Genomic DNA, 21,511 nt, shown 5'->3' on the forward strand with positions numbered 1-21,511 from the left:
ACAGCGCAGATCAAACAAGTGAAACGACAGGAACGCTGACCAGGCAATTTCGCTCCATGATCTTTCAGGCCCGACAAACAAAAGCCGTGACTGGTCTCGCGTAAGTGGCGCAAGATCTTTCGGATAGACCTTTGTTTCACGTGGCTCAGAGTACGGAAGCGGGAGGTCGTGAGCTCTGTAGTGTTCGCAATGTACTCGGTTCAGGTAGTGGGCTTGCTGTTTGTTTAAGGGAGATCACATTAGAGCCCGTGCGGATGGCAGACGAGAGAAGACTGTGCGGCGACTGTCACCTCCGCTTGTGATATCCATATCTAGTATGACTTGCGCATGTAGCCGCTTGACAGCCCACCGGATGGTCGCAGAGCTAGCGGATACCAAATGAGTATTAAAACATGTGGCGACACAGGCTAGGAGACCCAGCGAATGTTAATAGAATATTCATGTATCCAAGCAAGCTTGATCGTATCGAAATAGTACCTTGCGCTTGACCGCTTAGGAAGAGGTACCTTAGGCGAAAAACATTGCCTTATCGACCCGTTCGCATGAGAGACGGGGAAGAAACAACCGTGCATATGCCTAGCTCCCAGCTCCATACTGTGGAACGGGACAGTGCTGGCTGTGTCCGAAGGTACTTGTACATCTATGTACCGTAGATTGCAGGGGTAAGAAACCAAATCTGGAATTGCAACCGCATGAATCGACGGTATATCTTGTGACGACAATTCGGTACCTGGCTTCCTTCGGGTCAGGTCCCCTGGGTGGAGTTGTACTTGCACTTGTAGAATGCATTTTGACTTTCGGTACTCTCAAAAATCGAGGTACCATTGTTGCCTGACGGCTACACAAGATCTTTCCGGTCATTTTTAACGCGAGAGGGTGCACCAGGGGGACAAGCTTGGCACTTATTATCGATAAAGTGTGCATAAGCTGCAAGGTGGGTGGGTGATGTCTTCCTCCCCACTCTGGCGTGACAATCGGACGCCGGACGCAGGCAAACAATGCAGGTAACGACCTCTGTATAGCAGGCAGACTTTGCAAACAGTGATCGAGATGGCACCAGATCTCAATTCTCTCCCACACTCTCCTCCACCTTCAGTACCTATAGTCCCAGCAATGAACTCTTCTAGCGTGCCCGTGCCAATACCTACCGAACCTGCAAACATCAACACACCGCCATCTCCACATTCTCCAAGCTTGTCGTCCCTGCAAGCTGCTGCCAGCATCAATGCTGGTATAAGAAATTCACCAGATCGAAACTCGCCACGTTTTGAGAGGCGAAGATCTAGTCTCATGATGAACATTCACCTTAATGATCCTTCTGTTCCAGGTCCCGGGGAGATGGTGCATAGCCATATACAGGGTATGTCGCCATCGGGTGCATATGGCCAAGGTCCACAATTGCCTGAGAATCCACAACATCACCGAGCACCCAGTCTCGGAGAGATTCATCAGCAGCTTGAGAATGAACAGGAAGCTCAGGTGGTTCGTTCGGTCTTTATGTGTACTTCCAAGTCGTAATAACCTGACCTATTATATCTGCACGTCTCTAGAACCGATTGCTCCAGATGATTAGGAGCCAGCAAGCTCAGATCAATTCCCTTCAAACCGCAAATCCTTCCTCGCCATCAGATGGTACATCTCAGGCGTTACTTCTGGCCCAATCCAGCTCGGCCATCGATTCAGGCTCGGCGTTGAGAACACCGAGTATCGGTACTGGACTAAACACCCGTACGCAATCTGCGAGTACAAATTCCTCCAGACAAAGGCCGATGTCGTTATCTCGACAATCGTCGTCTCGTCTTTCAGCCACTGGAGTGGGAGGGCCTCAGAGTGACAGTCAGTCACCTATGCTTCGTCCTCTGTCCATGACTTATGACCCTCAGAGGGAAGACTGGCTGCTTGGGGGAGTGAGGGACGAGAGTGCTTTCTACCAAGCCGAAACGCAGATGTTGACCAGAGAGAACCAAATGTTGAAGCAGCGCATTCGTGATCTTGGTGAGTGTCATATAGACGGAGGTATAGAAAGTGGACTACTGACGCAGACTCCAGAGCGTCAACTTGGCGATACAGCGGCTTCACCATCGTCTCATTCAGCTGTGACATCGCATCTGACAAATGCCGTATCTCCTCTTGCAAGTCCTCCCATTATACCGGAATCTCAGCCGCAGCCCTAAAGGGCAACTTCTATGATTTGTTCCATTTCCGTCCATGCTCGATATATTGCAGCTTGGCAGCCTGGAGAGCATTCTCTCCTACAGCGCCGTCGAGGCGCGATGAACAATTATGATCGCTGTGTGATGGCGTTCACAGTGGAATATAATTGGCCATTCTTCGGCATTACTACAGCGCTTCCCTTATTATACCTTATTCATTTCACGGCGAAGCTTGGCGACGCGACTCGTTCTTCGAATCTGGCCTAGCTGTCCGCATTATTGCACCGTGCTTTGGTATCGAGTATATCACGGCACCTTAATGTGCCCAAGGTACGGTATGTTGCAATCACTGCCGATCTATCTCCGCGTCGGTTGAATGTATGATCATCGACTACACTGTACAAATACAAGTACTTCCTTGGCCATAGATGGCAACTGCAGTGACCTTTCGGTGGCACACGCAGATGCAGAGAACCTCACGTTGTTTCATGTCCAAAAACTAGCTGGGTGGTAGTAAACCTCACGGTAAGGTGTTATGAAAAGTCGAGAGATCGCTAAATTTTGCTTGCAACTCTTTCTCGTTCGTTCCGTGTTCATGAACCTTAACACACATGGATATGGCAACATCATCAATAAAACCCCACAGCTCTATAAGCCGTTGTTAGAGTAAAGCATTTTATCGATAAAATTTTGAGCACGTTTTCTCTAATTATTTTCTCTGCTGCTATACCGAGATGAGTCCAGCAAAGTTGTCCTCTGTGTTTTCGAAGAGGCTCTAGTGCTACTGCTTCTTTGATCCCCTGCAACGACAATTGCCGCAACTACGACTGAAGTAAGAGCACCACTTAGGATCGTTCGGGGTAGACGAATACGAAACCTCTATCGCGAGCTTCAGGGATCACTTATTAGATAATATGACTGAGAAGGCCAAGTCCATCACGATATCTTTTGGGCCAAGCGGCTGGACGTCTTTGTTAGTTCTACGCTTCACAAGGCAGCAGGTGTTTGCCAATCGCCTCCTGGACTGCTGGCCACTGGCAACTGAGATGCCCTACGGAGAAACCTTCGAGATCGAGGCCACCGCAGAGATAAGCAATCTTGGCCGAGATCACCACTAGTGTAGAAGTGAGTGCTGCGAACTCACTTGTGAATGCCGAGTAAAGTAAACTTACTCAATAGCCGCAACGGTTGTGTTAAACGGTCTAGGGCAGCGAGCAGAGATGCTGAAAGACTTTCAAATATCTATACTCGTTGCTCTCTACACCCTAATGCCCTACAACTGTGGTTTCACATAGCCATGTATTCGATAGTTCGAACGTTCGAGGTAGGGTCAATGTATTTCACGGTAGGGTTCGTCAAGACCATGTTGTCTACCAAAGAATCCAAATGCTCGATTCGGTAGGCTGTCATATAAGTATAATCCTTCATCCTTTTCCTACCTTGCAATCAAAGTCGCTTTGCATTTGTTTTCTCATCTCGGTATCTCGTTTTGCACTTTGTGCATAGCTCTGGAGCTTGGTCGTACGGTTGTCTTTTCGTCCAGATCTTAATGCCATATACCCTTTAATCAACGATTCCTCGAATATGTGGAAGAGTATCAGTGTAGCGTTGACGTTTGCGGATGCTGTTCAGAATGTGTCAGGATACGGTATGTGGCTCTCTGCTACAGCCCATGGACTATCACTGACGCCTATGGAAGTCCTCGCAAGATCTGCAACTACAACGACACCGAATTTAGCCCAACCGGTGAAGAACAGTGGCAAACGCGGCCTGGCTTACAACAATCCTGACTACACACAATTCTTCTCCTTGTCCGGACAGAACTCTCAAGTCTCGTGGGCATACAATTGGAACTTTGACGAGCCCAACATGGCAGACTTCAACCCTGCCTTGGAGTATATTCCCTTAATGTTCAACAACAACAAAGACGTGCTTTCGAAATGGCCGACTGCGGCTCAAGCAGCCATCGATAATGGTACTACCACACTCTTCTCATTCAACGAGCCAGATTTCGCATACTCGGGCTCTGGGTCAAACTACATGGACATTGATACTGCTGTTGAAACCTGGATCAAGTACATGGAACCATTTGCTGGAAAGGCAAGACTTGTTGCCCCTGCGGTAACGAACGTTGGGGCTCCTGCTGGATTAACCTGGCTTGAAAACTTCATTAGCAACTGCACGAATTGTACCATAGATGCAATCAACATTCACTGGTACTCGAATAAATGGGCTGGAGCGAACTATCTCAAGTCTCACGTATGTTGCTTAGCGACCTCATCAAAAGTTGACCACCATGCTCATTCTTGTAATAGGTTCAATCAGCAAAGGCGATCGCAGGCGGTCGTCCTATAATTATGAGCGAGTTTGGACTCGATAACAGCGACGGCACATATTCAGATGCAGATCTACTTGCGTTCCTGGAGACCGCATTGCCATGGCTTGATGCCCAGGACTATATCGAAAAATATGCTTATTTCATGGACACTACAGGATACCTCCTGAACAGTGCTGGTACAGCCATGAGTGATAGTGGCGTCCTTTATAATAATTATACTACAGCGGAGATCACCTCGGTGTCATCCGCTTCCAGTTCTGTCACACCAGCAAGTACAATCTCGAAGATCACGAGCTCGACAACATCGGCGGCCTCTCAAACCTCGACTTCGAAGACTACCACCAAAACATCTACCACGACCTCAAAAGCGTCGTCGGCCAGTAGTTCGACATCAACAGCAAATTCTTCCATTTCGGCAGTGAAGACATCGAGTACAGCTTCCAATTCCAAGTCGGCATCAGCGTCAAAGACTACTTCGGCAGTGTCGACACCCACATTCTCGATTATCTCGGCATATTTCGCCACACAAAACGTCACTGTCGCTGCGCGCAGCAGCTTGCTTCAATCCAGCGGCAACATCGTAATCAACACCTACAACCTCTCCCCTCTCACTGGTGGCAGCGACCCTTGGTGGGGTGTTTTGAAAACCATCAATATTCTCTACGCTCTGGGCAACGACACCTATGTCTTTGTCGCGAAAGAGCAGACAGGCACTTATACGCTCACCGCTTCTTCGCCTACCTTGTCTGGGTCATCTGCCTCGGCAGTCAAGGTTCCAAGCGTTAATGTGCCGGCTGGCAGTCCCGTTGAGGTTGTGGCTGTCACTTGGGGCGCGAAAAGCATTGCCACACAGAGTGTATGGACAAGACTGTACTACCAGGCGACGACAAACTGGGGCTTCCAGATCAATACCGGTCTGTTCGGAGTCGATACCATGTTTGGTTATTCCAAAGACGCAATTATTTGGTTCAGGAAGCACGGTGTTCTCAACGCACTTGTGGCCAGAGAGAACGAATGGGTGAAGTTTTAACACATATAGATGGGTGCTTGTCGGTTTTTGTAGATGTGATTAGAAGTTCTGTATACAAAAGTAAATAATATTGTATCCGCATACAGAGTGTTGACAAAATGTTAAATATACGCGGACGATAGCAAGAGATGTAACATACTGTACTGTACCTTACAGGTGTACAGGGATGCTATTCTAATTGCGCTATAACATTTGTCGCCCCTTAGCTAGCATCTGTTGTTCCGGTCCCCTTATAAGGGAGTCACTGTTGGTTGTATAAGTATCTGTACAAATCGACCTTGCCGATTGGCGTATAGGTGGCCGAGACGGGGCCAAGAGTATGCACCTTATTTTAGTTCGAACGAAGTACAAGTGAGCCTAAATACTTGTTTCTAGGAATCGTTGAGTGGGAAGCGTTAGTACCCTGAGCGCCACAACTTACTAGCCGTAGCAGCAGCAGCGTCAAGAGCGATATACATCAGGAAAAGGCCGTTCTCAATACCAGCTAATGTCTGTGGTAGAGTTAGTGAGGAGAGGTGGGTTGACATGTCCTACCTGCCCCGATCAAGGTACCGCAGAGTAATACTTGTACTTCGAGGAACTGCCTTAGAGAGGTGGTTCCTGATGTGCGCTCGGCAACGGTTGATGTTCAAGTGACGATAGGAGTGCTGACAGGTTGATACCTAAGGTACAAGTACGAAGAACGCAGCCACAGTATACCTGAGTACATGCAGAATAAGTACCCTACCTACTTAACCTTACTGCTGGAGAACTGGCTCGAACTAGGCATGTGACGCAACTTTCGGAGACATTTACCGTGCTGGGACGCGGTGAAAGGCGCAGATACAGGTATAGTACGACCGGTATAGGTGATTGTTCCCGTTCTCGGTCTTGTAAATCAGTGTCGAATCAAAACCACGGAACGACATAGTCACTGTACTATGCACTAATGACATGCTTGTCATGCTTCGGCGGGTCGCTGATATTATCATGGGGTAAATTGTGGTCTAGAAGACATCTGTGCATGCAAGTCGCGACGTAATAAGCAGCAGTGCTCTACACGTAAGTGTACGCATAGAGATCACTGTCACACAGAACAGCTGCTAAGAGGGCCATCTATGCAGCTGAGAGTCGTTTCAAATGCACAGTGTGGTCGTCGATAATCATCAGTCGAACTGTCCCGGCTTTGCTAACGGCGATGCCGCCGTGTCCGCCCCTCGTCTCTAAGCCCGCCTCGTGGCTGTTCGGGCCTAGATCGTTTCAAGTCGGAGTGCAATCATGAATCCTCAGGGCCAAAAACTCAAACCTAAGCTGAATCGTTTTGTGGAGTCGAGACCAGTATCGACAGGGTCAGGTAGGGTAAAGCTTTTCGTATCTGCACAGGATGTCGCCGGCTATTTGTCTTTCTTGATACCTGCGTTGAGTAGTTGCGAGCAAAATTGAATACACAAGCCGACTGTCCTTCCTGTGCGTCCTGAACTACAATAATCCACGGTCACTACTGGGCTTTAATGTCAAGGCTGAATCAGAAAACATTTGCACCGTACTAGCCGGCAATCATCCCCACAGATCCCCAACACTTTGTGGTAGTGATTGAGGAATCTCCAGGACGACAAAATCTGGCCGATGTCGTGAACGCGCACTCCAGTTCATGATAGCCTCGGAAGGCACATCTGCGCCTACCTGCCTGCTCAGGCATAGCTGCCTCGCAGTCGCAAAGAGTCCAAGACCAAGACTCGACGATATCTGCGGAGCACGCACGGCGCACCTTTTCGACCATGATCGACACTTCAGCCTCAGTCGCACCTTACTTTCCAAAGATTGACAGCCAGATTGCGCTCCTTGATCCTACAAAACTCCCTGAAGTGCCTGAGAAGGTTGGCCCTATATTCGATTCTGCACATGCAAACACACCAATACAGCCGTATGATGAAAACACCAACCAAAGTCACTACGGGAAAGAGCACCCCGAGTTTGAGCCAAATTTGTCGCCTACCACACCCGATATACTGCCAGGTGATTACCTCGCACCTTCCTTGACCAAAAACGAGCGCATCCGCTTGACACTATTCTGGTACTACACGAGACATGTCATCGATGACAAAGAATTCGTTGCGCGATTGCAGGACAGATTGAATCTTGTGCAGCAGTTCATGGGCTGGGAGTTTGCTATTATCGGACTTCTCGGCGAGCATGTATTTTCACGCGTAGCTACAGCTGGTTTGCCATTAGCAATCCTTCCTCGACGAGAGTCGACATGTAGTCACACTATCAATCAGCCTTCTGGCGTAAGTATTGCAAATTCGAACGTACACATGCCACGCCCACTAATTCGTCTTCTTCATACAGTCTGTTTTTATGCTTCCTAACATGGAGACTGATTGGCGATTCAAGCACTCTCCTCACGTTGAGCAAGGTGGTCTTCGTAGCTACGCTGGTACACATCTCAGATGTCAGGCCGAGGACGGCATTGATTTCGCAATTGGATCTCTATGCGTCGCTTCGAACACACCGCAGGAACCATTATCACCGGCTCAGCAGACTGCACTTGTACGATTTGCGGATATAATTTCGGTCGACATCATAACTCGGTCCCGGGAGTCGCGCAAACAACAGCGCTTGCATATGTCCGATTTACTTGCCAAAGTTCAGAGCCAAGCAACACCGGAAAATGTGGAGCTTCTGGTCCGGGAGATCATAGCAGAGATCTATCCTCGTGCGGTGATGTCGCTACGGGAACCTGCGGACCATAGTCTTACCGTACCTGGTCGCAGCAAGCCCATACCTTTACACGATATATATAACGGACTATGGGAGGATTCAGAACTCATCGATAAAATCATTGTGGAACAAAATCATGAGAAGCTTCACACGTCAGCAACCGTGAGAGGCATTTTCTTCACGTGTCTAACGCAACCACGCACAAAGTATCTGCTGATCACAACTGACGAGATCCAATACGTTTTTGACGATGTGGATGCTTGGTTCATCGAGCGATGTGCGCTGATGATCTGCAGCACGATACAAGAAGGGAGATTGAGAGAGGCTTTGGAAGCAAAGGACAGGTTCCTGCGCGGAATAACGCATCAACTGAGGACGCCTATCCACGGAGTCTTGGGTTCCGTCGACTTACTTGCAGAGGAACTGGCTAGCCGCAATTTGCTCATGGACGATGACACATCATACGACAACGCGGCCGATAATTCTCACACAGCATCATCATATCTAAAGACTATCAGAGACTCCGGGCGTGAACTCATGTCGACGGTCAACAACATGCTCAAGCTTAACCGCTGGGCTGAGAACCCTGGCACAGCACAACCCGCGACTCTTCAGAGTCTCAATCAAGTAGAGGCTGACATCCTTCATGATGTAACCCAGACCATTCCAGACCGCGAACTTAGCCAAATTTCACTTATGTTCGAGAACCAACTGGCGACGGACTATAGCATGATTGTTATCGACCTCGTGCTGCTCCGGGAATGTATCCAGGCGTTGATCGTCAATGCGCTGCAATACACAAGAAAAGGTGCCGTTATCGTCACGATCTCTGGATGCGAGGACTATTCAAGACTACGCTTCGACATTGTTGATACAGGCATCGGAATCAAGCCTATCGATCAAGCACGGATATTTGAACCCTACGAGAAAGTTGACCCGCATACTAGGGGCGCAGGCCTGGGCTTAACGCTTGCAACAAAAATCGCAGCCGCGCTGAACGGTGAGGTGTCACTCGTCCGTTCAGAACCTGACTATGGATCTTTGTTTCGCGCCGAGTTTCATGATCCTGGATTTGCATGCCCGATAAATCGCAAAGAAATGCATCCCCCCTCATTCGATGCTGTTCCCAAGAAATTTCACATCATCCCAGCCGATACTGAGCGCCCTGATCTAGTGTTGCACTTCGGCAGTTATCTGACCCATCGTGGCTTCGAAGATGCTAAATCTCCAGATGGAGCTTTCATCATCATAACATACACGCCGGATCTCGATGAGTTCCGCAGACTCGTTGCATCAGTCGATCCCAAACAAGTGGCTATGACATTGATCCCAGCAGGAGTGAAGACTGAAAAGACATTTGGCAAGCACGAAGTACGCTGTTTCACCGGTCCATTCCTCACATCCCGATTAGAAGTGATCTTGCAGGAGCTCGAGAAGATCTACCAACGCCTCAATTCTTCTCCGGAAGCTGGCGAAACAGCGAGCGGAACATGCGACAAAACCAGCTCAGTACGCGCAGACGAGCCGGCAGACGATGTTGTATCGCCCTCAGGTTCTCAGCCTCGAGCCCTGATCGTCGATGACAACGCAGTGAATCTGCGGATCATGCGTATGTACTGCCAGAAACGCGATATTCCCTATGTGACAGCTACAGACGGTCGCCAAGCAGTCGAGGCCTTCCAGACCAGTATCGACAGGAATGAACCCCTCAATCTTGTTCTTATGGACTTGCAGATGCCTGTATGCGACGGGATAGACGCGACTCGCGAAATCCGAGGCCTGGAGGAGAAGTGCGCGTTACAAGCGTGTGCAATCTTCATGGTCACTGGTCAGGATTCGGCGACGGACAAACAAAGATCGTTCGCGGCCGGTGCAAGCGAATACTACGTCAAGCCTATGGGTATTAAAACACTCGATCGGGCTGTTGGTGGCTACTTTCCTGGCTTCCACCGAGAACTTCTAGCTCCATGAAAGACGTAAGTCGACCAAATGTCGGCGGGACATGGACGTTCATCTGTGTCATCAATGGCATGGCATCCACCAGTCAGGTCTTGGTACTTGCAATGCGAAATATTACGATTGTGTTACGGATGAGGAATAATAAAAAGTTGAATCTCGCGACAAGCATGCAACAGGCGTTCCTAGAGTAACGATCAAGCAATGGCGTTTTCCATCAAGGGTTCTGGGACATATATAGTGCAGCGTATACACATATGTGGTGTAGGGCCAAAAAAGCCACTAGAGCCTTTTGCTTTCTCTTTTCATCTTAGATGCAAAAAGGAGAAAGGATAATAGGCCAGAATAAACAAAGAGAATTGAATTCTGATATCGACTTTGCTGGAGAAAGCGTCTTATGAATGATACACTTGCGATAGCATCAGATAATTCCGTCGGGCGTTCCCAAACATACGAATCCATGTCAATTGACGAAGACCAAGGCACTACAGCAAGCAAGTGAGATGTCATTGTAAACATATTTTGGAATCCTCGCAAGAACCCAAAACCACCACTGGTGCATCACTAGAGTCCAGACGAGCGATGCGTGATGTCTCGCGCTGTTCATCGATGGTATTTGTAAAGGTATGATTGCATTACATATCAGTCCCGCTTCAGAAGAGGAAAGAGACAGGTTTCCGTGATCTAGCCACGGCGGAAGAAAAGACAGACATGTAACGATTGAAGCACCAGAGCTGCTGTTCGAAGACAAAAGTGCTGGTTTTGCATCTTTTTCTGATACTCTATTGGCAAATTCGGATCGATAGAGTGAAATTCGATGGTTCTTGTTGTGTTAATGGTCGGGAAAGGGAATATATCGAGGACTCGAACGAAGTGGGAAGAGAGAGCTGGATTCCTCTCGAGTTGCCCTTCGATCTATGAGCCTAGGTCCAGGTGGATCTGTAGGCTCAGCGCTCTCGGTAGGTGTGCCCATAATGAGTCGAAAAGATATCTTTCGTAATAAAGTGTAAAAAGTGATGGGTGTAAAGAGGTGGCTGTAAAGAGCCGGGTATAGTGAATCTAAAAAAGTGGATAATTTCCCACAGCCTTCCGGGGAAGAGGTAAAGAAGGGAAATATGGGAGGCGTTCAAGTCGTATATTTGTTGATGGAGGCAAATGTCCTGCTCGGAGCATATTGAGGACTGCCGTTTTCGAGAGAGGTTATTTCTCTTTCCGCGTTCTCTGCGCGAGATACTGTCTCGGACTGAGTTTCGACCTTTGTTGCGTTCTCGATAGCTTCGGCAGCCTTACTGGCTTTGGAAGGTCTGCCGCGTTTACGTTTTGCGGGCACATTAGAGCTACCAGTTTCAAGTGTCGCTTTTTGGGGCTTTGATGATGCTGACGCGAGCTTCTCAATAATGGCAGAATGTTCGTCTTTGAGAGTGAAGATCAGATCTTCTTGGGTCCCGGTTTCGCTAACAGGTAGTTCATCCAGTCGTTTCAAGATTGAAGCGATGGAGCCAGACAGAATTTCGCTGAGCTCCTCGTTGATCTTGCTCATGCGATCGCATTTGCTCTCGAGTTCTTTGTACTTGATCCAGAGTCTACTGTACCTGTCTCCAAGCTCGATTTCCCGGGCTGTACCGTAATGTTCCTTGTCGTCGGGCGGTTGATAGCTTGTAGGAAATGTATCCTGCCCATTCCTCACAGCGTGATCTACGCTTTCTGGAGGAGGTGTCTCCTGCAACAGGGATCAGAATTTGCGGGTAAATTTCCTTAGCACGCATACTAATCTCTGTTTCTCCCTCCTGCGTCTCTGCGTGGTTCTGCGCGATGCGTCCAGAGAGCATGAAAAGTTGAGAGAAATAAAACAAGAAAGTCAAACAGAGCTCATAGCACAATCAATTACCTCGGAATCAGCCGCGGCCAGAATGGCACCCACGATACTATCATCGTCGCTATCACCCTGTCGATCCTCGCCCACACGACCTGCATCACCACCACCACTGAGTCTCTGCTTCGCCTTGGACTTGTGGGTCTGGCGATATCGCCTTTTGGCCTCTGCGAAATCAGCCTCAGTGTGGTATTTTCTAGGTCTGCCTCGTGGCTTTTTCACCGCAGATGATGACTCAGACGGTGGTTGCACAGCGTCGACATCGGATTTTCGAGGACGACCACGTTTACGGTTCGGTGTCGCCGTCGTCGTTAGCGTCGTCGTCGCTGGTGATTCGTTACCTTCTGGTGATATTGCTGAGTCTGCCATTTTTTTCCCGCAAGAAAAAAGAGAGACTTGGATGGAGATGAGAGGTGGGATCGGGACCTTGATAGAAAAGGGAAAAACGGGGAGCGAGGTTTGTGTCGCCGGGGCTTGCTCCTACCCTCGATTAAAAAGGCAATAATTATTTCTTTATTTCTTTCTTGAGTTTATGATCGGGGAAAGTCCCTTTGTTGCACGTGATCGACATGATGTCATGCAACGATAACTTTCCGCAATCAGACTTACGGAATTTAGATTGCTCTAGATCCGAGTGGAGATATGTTGTCTTTTTGTCCTGTTTGTTTTTTTGTTTTATCTTTGTCATTTGTTGCATTTACCACAGCGCCGGCCGTCCTTCCTTGAGAAAGCACGTGTTTTGTTCAAGCAGGCAAATCGATCTTGAAGGTCTGGATTGCCTTTTCTTTGGAAAGGCTTCTTCAGGTGCATGATCTGTTAGGACGAGAGAGGAGGGCACATCAAATGCCATGGATATGTTGTCTATACAACTCACTCGATGATTCTATTCGTAAGTTCCCAAGTGTGAACATGACCGTCTATGCTTTGCCCAGCTTCTTTTCAATCTCAGCAATCCTCTCTGCCTCTGCCGCCTCAAATTCTGCTCTCTTTCTCGTCTCTTCACGCTCAAGCTGATCAGGTCTTCTGATGGCGATGTCCTTTGGCCTGAAGTCACTGAAAGCATACTTGAGGACCTTTTCGATGACCCAGCAGCCAACGAAGTCTAAGATCATCATGCCAGTAAGTGTGACTTTAAAATCATAGGTGAATGGCACGAGCTTCAGTTGCTCGTTGATTTCGGGAACGAACTCAGTGGCGCAAGAAAAGGCAACACCGGCAACAAGAATGATGCCCCAGTACATGCCACGATTCTCCCTGATCGACTCGCGGAAGGGTCTGCCCTGGTAGTTGATGGCAAATGTGGAGATTTGCTGAATGAGCTGGAGCAGATAGATTGCCGAGTTCAGCAGAGAAGGCTCAAACTCGCCTTCAAGGTCGATTTCAGTCTTCTTTGGTTCAGTACGCTGGACATATTGCGAGATGTAGATCAAGGTAACAATGTGGACAGCAAATTGGCCAAGGATTGAGCCGATGATGTAAGGATTGAAGATCTTTGGCTGAGGGCGCTCTTTCGACAACTCTTCGACAGGCTGTTGGAAAAATTAGCTAAGGTCAAGTAAACACAACAGGAAGCAACATACCTTTGCACGAGAAATGGACAGGAAGCAGACGCTCATGAGCATACCACTGATCGTGACCTGCCCATCACCAAACTTAATACCATCGAGATAGAGGACACTCAGACTGTAGGCACTGATCAAACAATTGAGGGCCAAGATCTTGTACATCTGAATGGTGGCGACGAGAGTGCAACGTCCTTGACGGATGATGTTTGGAATGGCGATGACGTTGGACAGCTTGCTAGTGAACGGTGCCGCGACAGATGCATCACCGAGCTTGATAGTCGGAGGCTCATCGTCCGAGAGAGCGTCTTCCATCATTGACATGGACAACTTCTCGGCCATAGCACCAGCAGCATTCTGAGCTTTCTTCTTCTTCTCATCCGCCTCACTGGTTGCCTCGACAACAGCACCTTCATCTTTGGTTTCGGATGCAGCCTTGATCTCTTTGTACTGGTTAAGCGCCTTTAGCTGATCGGGTGTCATCTTCTTGTTCGCGGCTTCACGTTCAATAGCCTTTTCATAGTGAGGGTTTGTGGGACCAGGAGGATAGAGGTGAGCAATATGAACAGGTACAGGAGGCGAGGGCTGGTTGAAACGCTTCATGATGCCAACTTGTTTCTCATAGACCTCTTTCATCTTGGTTTCCCGGAAGTTGGTTGCAATTTTGTTCAGATCATCCTGTGTGCCGTTGAGGAGGGCCACACCAATGTGGGCTTGCTTCAGAGCGCCCACATCGTTGGTGCCATCACCAGCCATGAGAGTGACATATCCAGCTTCCTTGAGGCCTAGTAAGATCTCTTCCTTCTGCTTGGGGGAGACACGAGCGTAAACCCAGGTGTGGCGCAGGAGTGAGGGCAATGCCTTTTGGTCCTTAAATTTGGCTAGAGCATAACCGGTCACACAGATGTCACAAGTGTTCAGGATGTCCTGGTCGAGATCGGCAGTTGGGTCAATGGGCTTGACGAACTTGTCGTCCACGCTTCTCCACACGAGTTGCTTGCCAGAATCGTCATTTTCAGGGGCGTCCATGATAAGAACCTCGCGATCGACGATCTCGACCTGCTTTGCGACATGGACTGCGGTAAGAGGGTTGTCACCTGTAATCATGACGACACGGTGGCTACTCTCATTGAGCATGCGAACAGACTTGATGGCATCGTCCTTGAGAGGGCATTGTAGGACTAGGAAACCGGCAAAGTTGAGATCACATTCAGCATCTTCGCGCTTCAGATCGTTGATCTTGCTTTGGCCAAGCTCGTCGGTGGAAGACATGTACTTGTAAGCAAGTGCAAGAACTCTAGCGCCGTTTCTGCTGAAGTATTTGAAGGTCTCTTCGTACTTGGGAGGGATGTCGACGAGCATTTTCCTGATGGTCTCGGGCGCACCCTTGACGCCAACGAAGGTAGCCCTGGTTTTCTTGCCAGACTCGCGACTGGACGTGATGACAGTGGCAACCGAGCTTTGACGCTTGAGGGCCGAAGAGAACTGGAACCTGCGCTTTATTTGAACCATGTCGGCCGTTCCAGAGCTGTGGGCCCTGGCGCCAGCACCAGTCTGAGGGCTAAGAGTGTCGTGAGCACCAAGCTTCCAGCCAAGCGACTTCAGCGTGGCCTTCTCCATGGGTTCTCCAACAATTTCTCCGTCATCGAGTTTGACAAGAGCGTGAGCGGTGGCGAGAACGAGAGTAGTCTGGACACCGGTCTCGTCGATCTTGATAAGACCACTCTGGGCGCCATCAGCCTCTACCTTGACGTTGGCGTTCTCGTGACCGAGAGAAAGACCAGCAACACCGTCAACGACCAGGTCCTCGCCGGTGAGAGTGCCGGTCTTGTCAAAACAGGCGATATCAACGCGACCAGCGAAAGGAATGCGGAAGGGTTCGGTACAGAAGATGGCGTACTTGCTGAGGGCGGCGAGGGAAGTGTTGACGGCAAGAGTGAGCTCCATAGGCAACTCAGGAGGCACAACGGAGGTGACGATGAGAACACAATCAAGCATGAGCTTGGAGCGCTTCCTGTCCCTAGCAACACCCTCCTTCCAGACGTACCAAGACGCGGCAATGGCGAAAACAGTGAGGAAAAGGATGAATAGAAGAGCCTCGACGTTGTTGCCAGACACACGTTCGGTGGAGTAGATCATGGTGCGCACAAGGCTACCCTGACTGGTCTCAAACCCGGTCTTGATGACAACAGCCATGGCGCCCTTGTCAGGCGGGGGCGGGACACCAGAGGCAAGTTGAGATACGGTCTCGGGGGCATCTTCGGAGGCGGTGCTGTGGGCAACCTGGAGGACTTTGGTTCCACCATGGAGCAGTGCATTCTTGTCGAGACCCTCGGGGTCGATGTTGGCATCTGCTGGGCGAAGCTGAACAGAGTCTTTGAGCACAGGGGTGCTCTCTCCTGAAAGCATAGCCTCGTTGACGATAGCGGAACCCTCGACCAAAAGCATATCGCAAGCTACAGCACTGTCCTCCTTCGTCCTTCCTACGGAGACCAGGTCGCCAGGGAGAAGAGCATCACTCTGAAGCTCGATCCATTTCCTTTCACGATAGACCCAGATATCGTAGGGCTTGATGCTCATGCCACGGAACTCCGTCAGAGTGCGTTGCCTCTGCCAGACGACAGTGCTCTCGAAGACGACCAACATGAAGAGAGTGAAAAGCGAGTAGTACCAGTATTCGTCGAGCATCCAGAGGCCGACACAGAAGATCTGGAATACGAAAAAGGGTGCAACAGCGTGTTCCTGAAAAAGCTCGGTGAACGAGGGGATGGGGATGTCGAACGTGTTGCTGCCATAGTGCTGAGTGAGGCGCTCGATTTCCGAGGTAGAAGTGAGGCCTTGAGACTGCTGGTATTCCTGGAGAAGAGGCTTCGGTTCCTTGTCGAGAGAGTAGCTCAGCGGGGCGAAACTGTTGATCTCGGGAGTGTAGAGGAATCGCCGCTTCTGAAACAGGAAGGAAGTGACGAGTCTTCCGTTCAAGTTGTCTCTCTCGATCTTGCAGATATCGGCAGCGCCAGCATTCTCTGCCGGAATAACCTTGATCAATGTTGCATTCTCCACATTCTTAGCTTTGACAGAGGTGAAGAGAGTGCGCAAGTTGATGTTCCAGAAAGTCGAGAGCCAGACGAGTGATTGAAGAGTCACAATACTTCCAGAATAGACAAAAGTCCACTCCTGGCCTCCAAAGTGCTGATCGTAACTTTCTTGGGGCAAGTAATACTTGAAGAATGCTGCCCATGCTATGACAAAAGGCCAGATATAGAGATGGAGGTAGAGTGGGAGAGGATTGTGGAGCGAGGCAGATTTGACCTGCGCATTGTCGACTAAGGGCGCCCTTTGCGACATGTTAGTATGAAAACAGCCTGTGTGCTAGATCAAGCTGCTTCTAGTGAGCAGGAAAGCATAGACATACATGATGGCGATGTGGTGTGAGAAGACTGCAACCAAAAAAGTTGGATACGTTGCAATCCAGTCGCCGCACGCTGCTTCTTTGGGACTTTGCCCCAGGAATGGAAGGCGCTGGACTCGGCGGGATCCTCCGCCATGGGCTGATAAGGTCGAGGTGCCGGTGGAGCGGTGTTGGCGGCGGAGCTCGTCCCGCCCATCGCTTGGCGGGATTCGCTGGTGGGGTGCGGCGGTGGTCCATAGCTCCGTCATGTTTTGACTCACCAACTTTTTATGACGGCAAGGTAAGTGCATTCTCAGTTCACCGACCGTTGTTAATTGGACTTGTAATCTTGGAATCCTGATCTTCAGACCAAGTGAACATAATCTCTCAACATCATCGGTGAGCTTAGATCTGTGCAGCAGAGCAATCACTCCGCCTTCTTGAGCTCTCTGAGCCCCCACCACAGCAACATGTCCGACGCGCCGGTTGCCCCCCCCGGTGACGCGCCCCCCGCTGAGGGAGAGGAGCCAAAGATCTCCAAGGGCGCCGCTGCAAAGGCTGCTAAGAAGGCAGCCGCCAAAGCAGCCAAGGAAAAGGCGAAACTAGAAAATGCGGCCAAAGAAGCTGCTAACCCCAAACCCAAACAGCCCAAGGCCGCAGCTGCACCTGCCGCACCAGCAGACCCCAGTGCCAACTTCAAACAAGGATGGCTGAAGGGTGTCTACAACGAAAAGCCCGTCAAGGATGTCCAGACACGTTTCCCCCCAGAGCCCAATGGCTACCTGCACATTGGCCATGCAAAAGCCATCACCGTGAACTTCGGCTTTGCAAAAGCCTATGGAGGAAAGTGCAACCTGCGCTTCGACGACACCAACCCCGCCAAGGAGGAGGAGCGCTACTTCACCTCTATCAAAGACATGGTCAGCTGGCTAGGCTTCACTCCCAGCAAGATCACATACAGTAGTGACTGCTTCGACGACCTCTATGCGCTTGCCGTGGAGCTCATCAGACGTGACAAGGCTTACGTCTGCCATTGCACTGCTGAGGAGGTCAAAGCTGGACGGGGAGGTCCCGATCATGGCCCTCGTTCAGTATGTAGCCACTGGAGCCGGCCAATCGACGAGTCACTCACTGGATTTCGTGCCATGCGTGACGGCAAGTACAAGCAGGGAGAAGCTGTTTTGAGAATGAAGCAGCTTCTCGCCACCAAGCCCGAGGAATATGAGATCAAGGAAGACGATTCTGCCGAAGCGAAGAAGGCCAAGTCGGAGCTCAAGAGTCTGGCAGAAAATCCTGCCATGTGGGATGTCGCAGCATATCGTGTCAAGGAGCAGAACTACCATCATCGAACAGGCAGCAAGTGGCGCATCTATCCCACCTATGAGTTTACGCATTGTCTGGTCGATAGCTTCGAGGGCATCACTCACTCGCTATGCACTGTCGAGTTCGAGACTCTCAGACCAGCCTATAACTGGCTGTTGGAGGCTCTCGACCACAAGATTCCGAAGTCGGATGAGAAAGGTCCCATGCAGCGAGAGTACGGCAGATTGAATGTCGAAGGAACCATTCTGTCCAAGCGCAGGATTCAAATGCTCGCCGAGGGTTTCAAGGTCGGTGCAGCCAAGACGACTGCCGAGGACGAGGAGCTCGCAGATGCAACTGAAGAATTGCAACTCGCAGAGAGTGGCGAGCAGGAAGCCGCCGCAGATACAGCCACTTCCAAGCCAGTCTCGACGTCGGGTCCTCGAGATCTTCCCCCTGCCGTCCGTGGCTGGGATGACCCACGTCTCTTCACACTCGTCGCTATACGCCGCCGCGGTGTGCCTCCTGGCGCTCTGAAGAAGTTTGTCCTCGACCTGGGTGTGACGAAAGCGAACGCAGATACCAAGGGTCATATCCTTGACGCGTCGATCCGCACATATCTCGAGCGCACGGTCCCTCGCCTCATGCTTGTCCTGGATCCAATCAAGGTCATCATTGACAATCTCCCCGTTGACTACCGCGAGGAAATCTCCGACATTGACTTCGATCCCAAAGATGCCTCCAAGGGAAAGCGCAATGTCGTCCTGACCAACACTATCTATATTGACCGTGATGACTTCCGCGAGGTCGATGACCCTGACTTCTTCCGCCTCACTCCAGGAAAGCCTGTTGGACTTCTCTACGCAAAGCATCCTCTTGCCTGCAAGTCTTTCACCAAGGACGAGAACGGCAAAGTGAATGTCATTCATGCCGAGTACAGCGAGAGCGTCCCAGCTGGTAAGGCACGCATACACTGGGTCGCTGACGATCCCTCGACCGTCAGCGCCGAATGCCGTCTCTTCAATCCCTTATTCAAGAACCCGCGCCCGAACGAACTCGATTGGAAAAACGGTGGCTACTACGACAACATCAACCCTGATTCGGAGATCATCTATTCCAACGCCAAGATTGAGGCGGGTTTCGAGGCTGTGCGCAAGAATGCACCTTGGCCAAAGGAGGAGGGCGAGGCGGAGGGTAATGTTGGACCTGAGGCCGTGCGCTTCCAAGGTCTGAGGACGGCATACTTCTGCATGGACAGAGACTCGAACGCCGACAAGGTGGTCCTCAACCGTATCGTCAGTTTGAAGGAAGATACTGGTAAGAAGTGAGGATCCCTATGACTGCTTGAAATCGAGCTAGCTCCTCTCGTTCGAATTGAGGCTTGATATTGGTCGTCCCGACAGTACCGTCGTGGACGGCGGGCGCACCAGACTCTGCGGAAACGATACCCATTTCCTTGACGGACAACAGTAGGCGCATGAGCGATGAAACATGATTAAGTTCCATAATCAACGGTGTTTTGTATAGAAGTACTCTTCTTAATGGTGGAATTTGACAAATACTTGATTTTAGCTTCGAGACGATGCGCCGACTGAATTCGAGTGACCCTTGACACTAGTGAGTGACAATATCCTGTAGTGCCGAACAGCGATAACTGGAGGACCTTTTGACGAAGATGGAAAGAGCAGACCTGTAAGGTAGGTAGGTACTGTACCTTACTTGTAACAATATACATGACGTCTCTTGATCGAAGTTCTCTTCAGGTAAGTGAGAACGAGCCTGGTGACTTCCCAAACGGAAAATTGCCATCAACCGCCGTCCGCCAATCCCTTCACCTCATCTTTATCTACCAAAGTAGACAATTTCCAGTATTCTTCAACATTCTTGGTACGATCGCACATGAGTCTGGCTTACTATTTCCATTCACAAGTATCACTCCTTACCCCAAGATGAACCGCCCAATGTCAACATTCACTCTATCCCGCCGTCACAATGCACCCAGTCCTGGAAGGCTCAGCTTCCTCTCGACATATTGCTGCGCTGATTCTGCCATACACTTACTTGGACACTGTTGTCAACATCAATCTGGTCTTTGGCCGGGGATATATACATGTAGTCCTACCACAGCCATGGTGTGATGATCCTCTGCCCCCTGAAATGGACCGATTGGAGGTTAACCGCCTGCTTGGTTTCGAGCTCATTGCTCGGCATATCGATCGAGAAGATATCACGATAAAGTACATCATGCGGACATATGGATTCGGCATGCCAGAAGCTCGGCAACGACGAGCGGGATCTGTGCGAAATATTGACCCGCAACGCCCCATGTCTCCTGAAGAATTTGACCCTAATACGGGGATGTGGCATAGTGCGAGCTTTCCATTCGGGTTCTTCAGTCGCCCAAGCATTGCTCGACGCCATGGGGAATCACATCAGGATTATCTAGATCAGATGGCAAGTCGCATACAGGCGCGACAGGTGCAGAGGCCAGAGCGAGAGCCGCAATGTGTCGATGCACATGAAACAAGACCGAGAGCACCAGCAACGACAGCTGAAGCGCGACAATTGCAAGCTCGGCGGTTACTATTCCGAAGCCGTAGCCATGACTCTGTCGACAAAAGACGAAATTCCAACGATATGGATCCAATTGTAACTCCAATGAATCAAAGCGGTTCCATAAGGATCGGGGAGCCATGGGATTGGGTTACAGGACTTGATCTGTCCGGACCATTACCTGGTAGCCTGGCTTTCCAACAAGGCCTGTCCAAATCACCGAAGATCCCGGTGTCAGCAATACCCGACGGCACTCTGCCGAAAATGCCATTCAACTCAGTAACTCATCCCAGAACGTATATGGTCATATACAAGGCAATGAGGGATCGGCTTCGTGAACGGTCAGACTTTCTTGAGAAGCTGCAGGTATCTCATGATTGCTCGACAGTGGATTCAACATGGCCTGAAGGAGTCTTCCTCGATCACCAGCTCTCTGAAGCAATCACTCTTACTATCTCCAAGACGAGGGCAAAAATAGCTTCTGGTGACATCCGTGAAGATATCAACGACTTCCTTGAAGAGATTGAGTTTCTTCATGCAGCAGCCCGAACTGGACATGCTGTCCTCAGTAGACAAACATACGAAAAGAACGTCACTGAAGAAGACCCATGTTTGGAGAGTGACGTTCAATCCTTGCTGATAGGAATGGTGGCGCC

At 50.0% G+C, this 21,511-nt stretch overlaps 6 protein-coding genes across 9 annotated transcripts; 4 read left to right on the plus strand and 2 right to left on the minus strand.

Moving 5' to 3' along the window:
- Window positions 1-1,050: 1,050 nt before the first annotated feature.
- Window positions 1,051-2,174, plus strand: AAFC00_002345 (uncharacterized protein; the record flags this gene model as incomplete). Of its 2 annotated transcripts, XM_069341648.1 has the most annotated exons (4): window positions 1,051-1,341; window positions 1,408-1,482; window positions 1,551-1,995; window positions 2,050-2,174. In XM_069341648.1, 4 exons carry the CDS (start codon window positions 1,051-1,053, stop codon window positions 2,172-2,174), a joined length of 936 nt encoding a protein of 311 aa, XP_069201739.1. The 2 variants fall into 2 exon arrangements, with proteins under 2 accessions (XP_069201739.1, XP_069201740.1); XM_069341649.1 differs by having other exon boundaries at window positions 1,051-1,482.
- Window positions 2,175-3,737: 1,563 nt separating this feature from the next.
- Window positions 3,738-5,521, plus strand: AAFC00_002346 (uncharacterized protein; the record flags this gene model as incomplete). Its single annotated transcript, XM_069341650.1, has 3 exons — window positions 3,738-3,801; window positions 3,853-4,412; window positions 4,469-5,521. 3 exons carry the CDS (start codon window positions 3,738-3,740, stop codon window positions 5,519-5,521), a joined length of 1,677 nt encoding a protein of 558 aa, XP_069201741.1.
- A 1,757-nt stretch (window positions 5,522-7,278) lies between these two features.
- Window positions 7,279-10,192, plus strand: AAFC00_002347 (uncharacterized protein; the record flags this gene model as incomplete). The annotated part of the gene is made up of 2 exons (XM_069341651.1): window positions 7,279-7,788; window positions 7,850-10,192. 2 exons carry the CDS (start codon window positions 7,279-7,281, stop codon window positions 10,190-10,192), a joined length of 2,853 nt encoding a protein of 950 aa, XP_069201742.1.
- A 1,111-nt stretch (window positions 10,193-11,303) lies between these two features.
- AAFC00_002348 (uncharacterized protein) lies at window positions 11,304-12,419 on the minus strand (the record flags this gene model as incomplete). Its single annotated transcript, XM_069341653.1, has 2 exons — window positions 11,304-11,897; window positions 12,066-12,419. The coding sequence occupies 2 exons, from the start codon at window positions 12,417-12,419 to the stop codon at window positions 11,304-11,306; spliced, it is 948 nt and encodes a 315-aa protein (XP_069201743.1).
- Window positions 12,420-12,967: 548 nt separating this feature from the next.
- Window positions 12,968-17,269, minus strand: AAFC00_002349 (uncharacterized protein; the record flags this gene model as incomplete). Of its 3 annotated transcripts, none has more annotated exons than XM_069341654.1 (3): window positions 12,968-13,579; window positions 13,631-16,946; window positions 17,025-17,269. In XM_069341654.1, the coding sequence occupies 3 exons, from the start codon at window positions 17,267-17,269 to the stop codon at window positions 12,968-12,970; spliced, it is 4,173 nt and encodes a 1,390-aa protein (XP_069201745.1). The 3 variants fall into 3 exon arrangements, with proteins under 3 accessions (XP_069201745.1, XP_069201746.1, XP_069201744.1); XM_069341655.1 differs by having other exon boundaries at window positions 17,025-17,026; XM_069348005.1 differs by lacking the exon at window positions 17,025-17,269 and having other exon boundaries at window positions 13,631-16,957.
- A 201-nt stretch (window positions 17,270-17,470) lies between these two features.
- Window positions 17,471-19,630, plus strand: AAFC00_002350 (uncharacterized protein; the record flags this gene model as incomplete). The annotated part of the gene is made up of 1 exon (XM_069341656.1): window positions 17,471-19,630. One exon carries the CDS (start codon window positions 17,471-17,473, stop codon window positions 19,628-19,630), a length of 2,160 nt encoding a protein of 719 aa, XP_069201747.1.
- Window positions 19,631-21,511: the final 1,881 nt, after the last annotated feature.

Source organism: Neodothiora populina (assembly GCF_041146345.1).
Source record: "Neodothiora populina strain CPC 39397 chromosome Unknown canker_contig_14, whole genome shotgun sequence".
NCBI classification, from domain to species: Eukaryota; Fungi; Ascomycota; class Dothideomycetes; order Dothideales; family Dothioraceae; genus Neodothiora; species Neodothiora populina.